Below are 8,179 nucleotides of genomic sequence, written 5' to 3' on the forward strand. Positions count from 1 at the left end.
TCGCGGTTCGGCGGGGATCGGATGGGGGCTCCGGGGGCTGGTAGAGCACCTGGGGCAGACGCTATGGGGCGGCAGAGGAGACTCTGCTCTTCTCCCTCTCCTTGCAGTGGCCAGAACTTGTCCAGCCCATATTGCCAGGTGTGACCCTACAGGTCACAGGTGCCTGTGTGATCCACCTGAGCTGGTGCATCACCAGCAGATTGAGGGTGCTGACCCCAACCGAGTCAGCCCCCAGGACGGCTCGTCTAGCCGGGGCCAGTGGCAGAGGAGCAGTTGGTACCCGCAGGTGCCCCATGTCACCCACTGCCACCAGCCCTTCCGATAAGGTGGTGCTGGCAGGAGGGTCTCTAGTGCAGGCGAGACCTGGCTGGCTCGGTGTTCACACGCTGTGGTTTGTTCTGGCAGGGTTACTTGGCTCAGCAGCTCAAAGCAGCCGTGGCCATCCCAGGGAGCCGAGGAACGGAAGCTCCGGGAGAGGGGCCGGGCGGCGGCACAGACGCTGCCAGACGGGCTCGGGCGCTTCTCGCTGGGCTGCGTGAGGCGCTGTGCTCTCGCCAGGGTCCTGCTGCGTGGAGATGCTGCCGGTGGGACACGGGGCTGCTGGTGATCTCGGGCTGCTCCACTGGCAGTGCAGCATGGCATCAGTGCAGATGCAGAGAGAGGAGAGGTCAGCTAGGAAGGTGTTTGCCAACCAGGCACGGAGGGCACCCAGCTGCTTGTGAATCCACCAGGGAAAGAAACCTCAGTGTCAGTCCCAGGGTAGGTGAGAGCTTTGGCTGCAAGAGCAGTGTCGCAGGTGGTCACCCCCATGGGGCTGCTCTCTGCTCTGAGTCACTCTTGTGCTGTATGTGAGGGGACTGCCCACAGTACCTGTCCCATGCCCCTAAAGGCTCTTGGGCTGTGATCTGGGTAGGGACCTGTTTGCAGAGAGGGGTGAGTAATGGCCGAGGAATTTCGACGAGCTGGCAAAACTCATTTGGCCGATTGCCTTCTCCTGTTTGTACTGCCGGTCTGGCCAGCCCTGCATTTCCATCCATCAGATCCTGTGTGAATCAAAGCAAGCCCTTCCTCTCTGTGCTGTGCGTACCCTCTTGCTGTCTTCACTGTATCATGAAGCAGAAGAAAATCAATCTAGAGACTAGTTAGGAGCTCTGCTGGTGCTGCAGAGCAGTGCTTGACCGCAGAGGGATGAGAGAGATGGGAGCTGTTGCTCTTGGGGATTTGGCTGCTGAGTTTGCCGTGTCGAGCTGGGAGCTGAGGAAGCCTGGCTGTGGTGCAGGAGAGGTGCTCTAGTGAGTGTGTGTTGGATGCTTTTGTACTGGCTTTGATTCTTCCCAGATTTTTGTATGAAAGCTGCTGAATTTGTGTTTAAAGGGCCCAAGGGAGCAGTGTGTGCCTTCCTGTGATACAACCACATATATTTTGGGTCTGCTTTGCCTGTAACATATTCCTCGTATCAGAAAAATATAAAGGCTCTGAAGTTCTCTTATCAGCTGGTAGGAGACAAGGCTTTAAAAGACGTGGGAATGTGCAAATGAGGACTTGCATAGATCTAGAGGTAGAGTTGGTGCTCTAATAAAAGAGGAGTTTCTTTGGGGTGGGGAGCTGTCAGGAAACAGCCTGTACTTCAACACTACCTGGGATGTGCCGAACGGGAAATAGGTGAAGGTTTGCCTCTGTCCAACTAAGCTCTGCGTGCTCCTTCCCCAGGGACTGTCACTAGCTCATCCATTGCCCTGACTCTTGCCCTTGGAGGAAACCCGTCATGGGGGAAACAGGCAAAGAAGAGTACAAAATACAGTCCTTCGACTCCGAGACTCAGAAGCTGCTGAAAACAGCCCTCAAAGGTCAGCAGGTTTTTATGAGCTCCTCTGCCACGCACGGCTTCTGCATCATTTAATGTGACTCTGCTGGGCCCTGCACAGACCTTGGCTGCTTTCCAGGTACCTCAAAGCAATCAGGGGCCAAAGAGGGCTGGGTCCTAATAGCATTCCTCTTCTCTGCAGACCCCAGTAATGTGGACCTGGAGAAAGTGGCCAATATTATAGTGGACCAGTCCCTCAAAGACTCTGTGTTCAGCAAGGAGGCTGGGCGCATCTGCTACACCATCATCCAGGTGAGAGCTCATATCTGGACAGTGAAACACCTGGGCTGTTGTGTGGCTTGTCCCTGGGCTGGGCCAGGAAGGGCTTTGCCCCAGTCACGTGCTCTGACCCCTTGCCCATCTCTCCTGTCCTGCCACTTGCCCAATGCAGTGGCAGCATCCAGAAGAGCAGTGGGCCAGCACAGGCAGCAAGTTGCAGCTTTTCTGCCTCTTTGGGAATCACAGAAGGGTCTCTGTGTGGTACTGCATCCCCCTGCCCCACTGGCACCCCTGTTTCATCCCTCCATCCTGTTTTTGTGGGCTTATAGGCGGAGAGCAAACAAGTTGGCCAGACCGGCTGATCCGGCTGCAGCAGGAGTACAAGGACAGGGAGGAGCTGCGCACCCGCTCACTCCAGGCCTGGATCTGCTACGTCACCTTCATCTGCAACATCTTTGACTACCTGAGGGTAGGGAGCTGGAGCAGCCAGCTGCTGCTGTCTGGAGTGCCAGGAGGGCCTGGGCATCCCAGGACACCAGAGCAGGGGTGGTGGGTCAGTGTTGTTCAGAGCCCCAGGGCCATGGGGGCCAGAGCTGGTTCTTTGCACAAGGATGCTGACAGAGCTGGTGCTTTCTACAGGCTTAGAGAGGCAGAGCAAGTCTTCAGGAACAGTCACAAAGCCTCAGCTTCCTCATTTTGTACCTGGTGTTTGAAAACCCCTGATTTGCCTGATCCCACATGTCCCAGATTGGACTGCTTCAGTTGCTGTGGGGTTTGCTGATAGAGTTTGGCTTCAGGCCTTTGTGCAGTGTGTGAACTTTGAATTCCTGCTTGGAGATGTGAAAATGATGCAAGTAGAGCTGCAGGCAGGAAAAATACTGTGGGAACAAGTGTATTTCCCATGACTACCTCCTTACATTTAAAAATAGATGGTTTTTACATCATTTGTTCAGCTCCTCTGGTTCCTGGAGACTCAAATGTCTGATCTCTGATGAAAATCCCACTAACACAGCACAACTAAATTCTGCTCCCTTCTCCTTTGGAGAGCAGCAAGGGAATAACTATTTAAAATAGCTGCAGACTCCCTTCTGGCCCCAGGCTGACAATGCTCCACTCTCCTTGCAGGTGAACAACATGCCCATGATGGCTCTGGTGAACCCGGTGTACGACTGCCTGTTCCGGCTGGCACAGCCCGACAGCCTGCAGAAGGAAGAGGAGGTGAGTGCAGGGAGAGCTGCTGATGTGCCTGTTGTCCTGCCAAGGACCTGTAAAAAGCACAGCCCGGGGGGTGCAGAGGAGCCTCCACTGCTTTGTGCTCAGCCACTGCTCTTCCTTCTGAAGGTGGACTGCTTGGTCCTGCAGCTCCACCGCATCGGTGAGCAGCTGGAGAAGATGAATTCCCAGCGGATGGACGAGCTCTTCTCCCTGCTCCGAGATGGTTTCCTTCTGCAGGAGGGGCTCAGCTCCCTGTCCCAGCTCCTGCTGCTGGAGATCATCGAGTTCCGGGCTGCTGAGTGGAAGATGACGGACGCTGCCCAGAAATATTATTACAGTGAAGTGACAGATTAACCTCCCGAGGCAGAGGAATCCCCAGCACCTTCACCAGCAGGCTTTGTACCAATTTGGAATTTTTCACATTAATTTTCTAGCACTCCCTGTAAATAGGATTTATACTGGCTAGAGCCTCTCTGCACCTACTGTCAGATGCAGCTGGTGCTGGTCTGACTTTGGAGGTTCAGAGCAGTGGGAAGGGCACACTTTACCCAGCAAAGTTCTCCCACTGATTTTGTCTTAATATTGGGCTGCTGTCAGCAAAGGGCTCGGGAGGCTTGTAGCTCACACCAGCATTTTCTATGAGTGTTAAAGAAAGCACAGTTTAGAGGCTGAGAACATTTTGCTTCACCCCAAAGCCAGCAGAGCTGTGGGAGGCAGCAGGGAAATCTCCCAGCTCAGGTTGTACCTGGTTCTCTGGGATGGGTCACAGAACACACCATGGCCTCACAAACAGCTCAACCAAGTGCTTTTTTTCCCAGACTCCTTCCAGCAGGCTGGCTGCACCTGCATGCACACAGCCTCTTCCACAGCCAGGAATACCTGCCACAAGGCAGCCTGCAACAGAAGAGGTCCCTGAGCACATGTAGGAACAGGTTTTATAGGTTTTATACAATAACTGTCACTTTTTTCCAGAATTTGCAAGTTTCAGCTACGGTATATTTCTTATAAGAGTGGGAGAGGAAGAAATGAAACAAAATAGTCTATTGAAGGATTTTTTTCTAATAAAAGTTTTCCACTAATGTATGCCCTGCTTTCTTCCTGCACAGCTGCTGAGCTCTGAGCAACACTGAAGGGTTGCTCCTGACTGAAGCCCTAAGGCTGAGATAACTCTGTTTGCTACAGTCTAGGGCCTCAGGGCTTTACACAACCAGGGCACCTGGAGCAACAAAGACAAAAGTCTGGAACTGGGAAACCTTTCCCATAAAACTGGTTTTATTTTGTCCACATTCCCAGCAAATCTGTGCAGACCGTGTTGCTGATGGCCAAAATCAAAAAGGGCCTTTTATTGCCTGTTGTACCAATCCCTGTGGAAAAGGATCCAGCTCTGCTCTCAGCTCTGCAGCCAAAAACATTGCTGATTTGAGGAGCAGAGACTTTCAGATCCCCAGGAAACAGGTAAGTGAAAGATGGTTTTGTTTAGCGTTGCTGTAAGAAAAACATCTAAGGCTTGTCTTCACAGGGAAGTGATTATGAACTAAGTGGAGCAGCCCCACTGAGGCTGGTACCTCAGACTCCCCCTTCCCCCATCCAAACAAGCACAAAGAAAAAGAACCTCGTGGGGATCGTGTGAGCTTTCCCTGGGTTAGAACAGAAGCTGCCTGCAAGGGATATTCCCCATTGCTGTCTCCCAGGCTGGCAGCCCTGGGGCTCTGCTCTCCAGGCCGTGGCAGCGTGTCCCACGCAGGGTCCCTACCACCAGCGGAAGTGGGCGTACGCCCGGTTGGCCTCTGCCATCTTGTGCAGGACATGCTTCCTCTTGATGACAGGCCCCTCGTTGTTGAAGGCCTGGAGCAGCTCCTGGGAGAGCTTTTCTGGCATCAGTGTCCGGCGGTGCTTGTTCTCCCTGCACTCGGTGATCAGCCACTTCATGGCCAGGAAGCGCTTCCGATTGTCCGTCAGCGGGACGGGCACCTGGGAAAGGGTTAAACATGGCAGGTATCAGCAACCTGCTCCTCCCCAGCAGCCACACTGCACCAGCTGCACCTACAGGTGCTCACTGTGCTGCTCTCTGCAGCCAGACCTGCTCCCCACAGCTGAGCCCTGCCAGTTCTCCTGCTCTGTCCATAGGAACTGGCCACTGCTACTGAAGTGGAAACTCTGGCCTGTCTGGGAGCTGGGTCCAGGCTGGTTTGAGTTAGCAGAGATGGGAAAGGTCACCTCATCTCTGCACTGAATACAGAGAAGTCACAGAATCACAGCATGGTTTGGGTTGGAAGGGACCTTAAAGATCAGCTCATTCCAAATGCCCCCACATCTCACCTCTCCTTCAGGCCCCAAGGGTTGAAGAACCCGTACTCAGAGACAGATTCTGCTCATGTTTTAAATATCCCACTGGATCTAGGTGACCCATTTTGCCATGCAGACTTGCCCCAGGGGTTTGGGACCTCTCCCCAAGCAACGTGGTGCAGTGGAAAGGATGGGACTGGTAGTCCAAAGACTACCAATTCTTCTGCTGCTGATCTCTGTCTCTTTGGAAAATAGTTGCTGTGTGTTTCTCCTCAAATCTAGTCAGAGAACCAGAGACTGCTGCTGATTAATGGAGTTGATTGATCTTAGAAGTCTTTTCCAACCTTAGTGATTCTGTCACAGGATTCTGTCACAATACTCAGAGGTGGAGATCCTTATTTTGGACAGTTTCTAGGTGCTGTTTTATTCCAGATTGCAAAGTGGCTCTTTCCAAGGAGAGAAAATCTTGAGCTGTTGGGGTGGAAACCAGTTCATTTGCCTCCCTAGCTAATTGCCTTACAACCAGATGTGCTCCCAGCCCCCTTTCACCTGGTAGGTTTTGCCTCCTCTGGTGATGTTGCTGAGCCCGATGATGGGCTGGCAGTTCTTGAGAGCCTGGTGGAAAATGACGTAGGGGTTGCATTCAATTGTCTCCTTCTCATTTTCTGGAGCTTTGTGGTACTTCTCCAGCTGCTTCCTTTTGATGGCCTCCAGAGTCTTGGAAGAAAGGCAAGAAAGAAGACATACAGGGCAGATGGACTCTCCCAGTCCATGAGGTTACATCACTTTTATAGGCACCCCATTTCCACCTGAGCAGCTGGTCCACCAGCCCCAGAGGCAAAAGACACCCATTGGGAATTCTTTAACTCGAGATTTACTTCAGCCTCTTCCAGCTCTTCACTCTCTTTTATCAGTCATTGCATTTCGGGTGAGGGGGATGAGCAGCAGCGACCCGGGCCTGAAGCCAGGGAAGGGCAGGGACAAAGTGGAGCCAGGAATAGGGAGGGGGCTGTGCACTGAGCATCCTCCCCTCCAGAGCCTGTGTGCCTTTCTGTAACCAGGAACCAGCAGTTAATTGGAAACATTTGGCCAAAATGTTTCCATTTCAAAGGGAGTTCAGGGGAAGAAGAGACCAGACGGGAACAGCAGTTAACAGCAGTGGCTGTGGGTCAGAGCAGCTCAAAGCTGTGTCATGTAGGTGACACATCTGTGGGGCTTCAAGGGCAAGTTACACAGAGGGTAAGGCATGACAGAGAGCTGCAAAGATCTTTAGAGAAAAATCATGCTTTTTAAGGGTATTCTGTGTGTTTATGCAGTACAAAAGAACACAGGGATACTGAAGGATGGAAAGAGAAGGTTCTACACGAAGCTGTCACCTGCTGGTCTGTGAGCTAAGGAGGCTGGGGCAATGGCCATTTTATCAAACAAATCATGCTTTATCAGAGGAATCATGCTGCAAGCAATGTGTGGCAGACTGAAACACATCAGGCCCACAGAGATGGACCACCCAAGTTCTGGTAATTCTCAATTACAGTGGGTTTGACATCCCTTCCATTTTGTCTACTTTCAACATAATAGTGAGAAGAAACCTGAGTTCTTACCTGAGACATGAGGCTTCTGGCCAGCACTTTATTTCCACTCTTCATCATCATATTGGTGAATTTACTGTAAACACAAAGTCAGATAGGATCCATATGAATTCTAATTTTATCACTCACAGAAATAAGCCCCCCAACCCCATCCCTTTGTGTCATTCCCATGGTTAACTGTGGGTGCTGCCAGATCTTCTGTAATTATCTCTAATCACTGAAGAACAATAATGGAGTCGTTGATGGGAAAAGATTAACCCAGAATATAGGGATTGTGCTGTAACAAAAGGCAATGTGAACCCAGCAGGTGAAGGGAGAAGAGGGCAGCACAGTTCCCAGGCATTTTTGGAGAGAGGAGGAGCTGCTGCTTTCTCTGACCTGATCATGGGGTCGCTGAACACGGAACTGGAGAGACTGGGAGGAGCAGCTTTGATGGGTCGAACAGCCTTAAGCTCCATTTGTTCCCTTTCCTCCTCTGTCAGCTCCTCTAAAGCTTTCTGATGTGATTCCTTTTTCACTTCTGGCTCCAGGTAGCTGGGGTTGTAGCGGCTCCATCTCACGGGCATTATCCTGCAAGGAGCGAGAGAGGCGCGGCTGTAACCCCGGGCACGTGCTGTGTCGTGACACGGACGCAGGCAGATGTGCACAGATGTGCACACGCCTCAGAAGGAATGCTGGATGTGAGAGGCGTCACTTGGCAGTGGGGCACCGGTTTTTTTGTCACCGTTCCCGTGGTCAGGCACTGGAAGGGCTGCGCAGGGCCCGGGGCCCGTCCCTGGAGCTGCTCAAGAGGCGTCTGCCCCTGGCACTGCGTGATGTGGTTTAGGGATCAGAATGGCAATGCTGCGTGCACGGTCGCACTGGATGACCTTAAAGGTCCAACCTTGACAGTTCTATGCCTGCGTGACCCGGCAAAACAGGCGGGCGGTCTGTCCGCGTGCTCCCGGTGCGGCGCACACCCTCCCCGCACCCCCGGTGTGCTCCCGGCGAGCCGCCCCCCGCCTCC

The 8,179-nt window shown here is 52.8% G+C and overlaps 2 protein-coding genes across 2 annotated transcripts; one reads left to right on the top strand and one right to left on the bottom strand.

Moving 5' to 3' along the window:
• The first annotated feature begins 1,694 nt into the window (after positions 1 to 1,694).
• Positions 1,695 to 4,381, top strand: MIF4GD (MIF4G domain containing). Its single transcript, XM_005424576.3, is given in 6 exon segments — positions 1,695 to 1,847; positions 2,007 to 2,116; positions 2,413 to 2,437; positions 2,440 to 2,552; positions 3,209 to 3,301; positions 3,425 to 4,381. Coding segments are annotated over 6 exon segments (651 nt in total). The 5' UTR covers positions 1,695 to 1,765; the 3' UTR covers positions 3,653 to 4,381.
• Positions 4,382 to 4,537: 156 nt separating this feature from the next.
• On the bottom strand, positions 4,538 to 7,784 carry MRPS7 (mitochondrial ribosomal protein S7). Its single transcript, XM_005424575.3, has 4 exons — positions 7,552 to 7,784; positions 7,186 to 7,249; positions 6,134 to 6,301; positions 4,538 to 5,269 (listed from the first exon to the last, which is right to left on the bottom strand). Exons 1-4 carry the CDS (start codon positions 7,737 to 7,739, stop codon positions 5,048 to 5,050), a joined length of 642 nt encoding a protein of 213 aa, XP_005424632.1. The 5' UTR covers positions 7,740 to 7,784; the 3' UTR covers positions 4,538 to 5,047.
• Between the last annotated feature and the right edge of the window lie 395 nt (positions 7,785 to 8,179).

The sequence above is a fragment of the Geospiza fortis genome, unplaced genomic scaffold (genome assembly GCF_000277835.1).
Source record: "Geospiza fortis unplaced genomic scaffold, GeoFor_1.0 scaffold244, whole genome shotgun sequence".
Taxonomy (NCBI): Eukaryota; Metazoa; Chordata; class Aves; order Passeriformes; family Thraupidae; genus Geospiza; species Geospiza fortis.

Excerpts from the sequence above, each read along its gene's own strand:
- MRPS7 (XM_005424575.3), bottom strand. The coding sequence starts at position 7,739 with ATGCCCGTGAGATGGAGCCGCTACAACCCCAGCTACCTGGAGCCAGAA. Across the intron at positions 7,250-7,551 it reads TTCAGCGACCCCATGATCAG|TAAATTCACCAATATGATGA; the intron begins GTCAGAGAAAGC and ends TTGTGTTTACAG. Across the intron at positions 6,302-7,185 it reads CCAGAAGCCTCATGTCTCAG|ACTCTGGAGGCCATCAAAAG; the intron begins GTAAGAACTCAG and ends CTTTCTTCCAAG.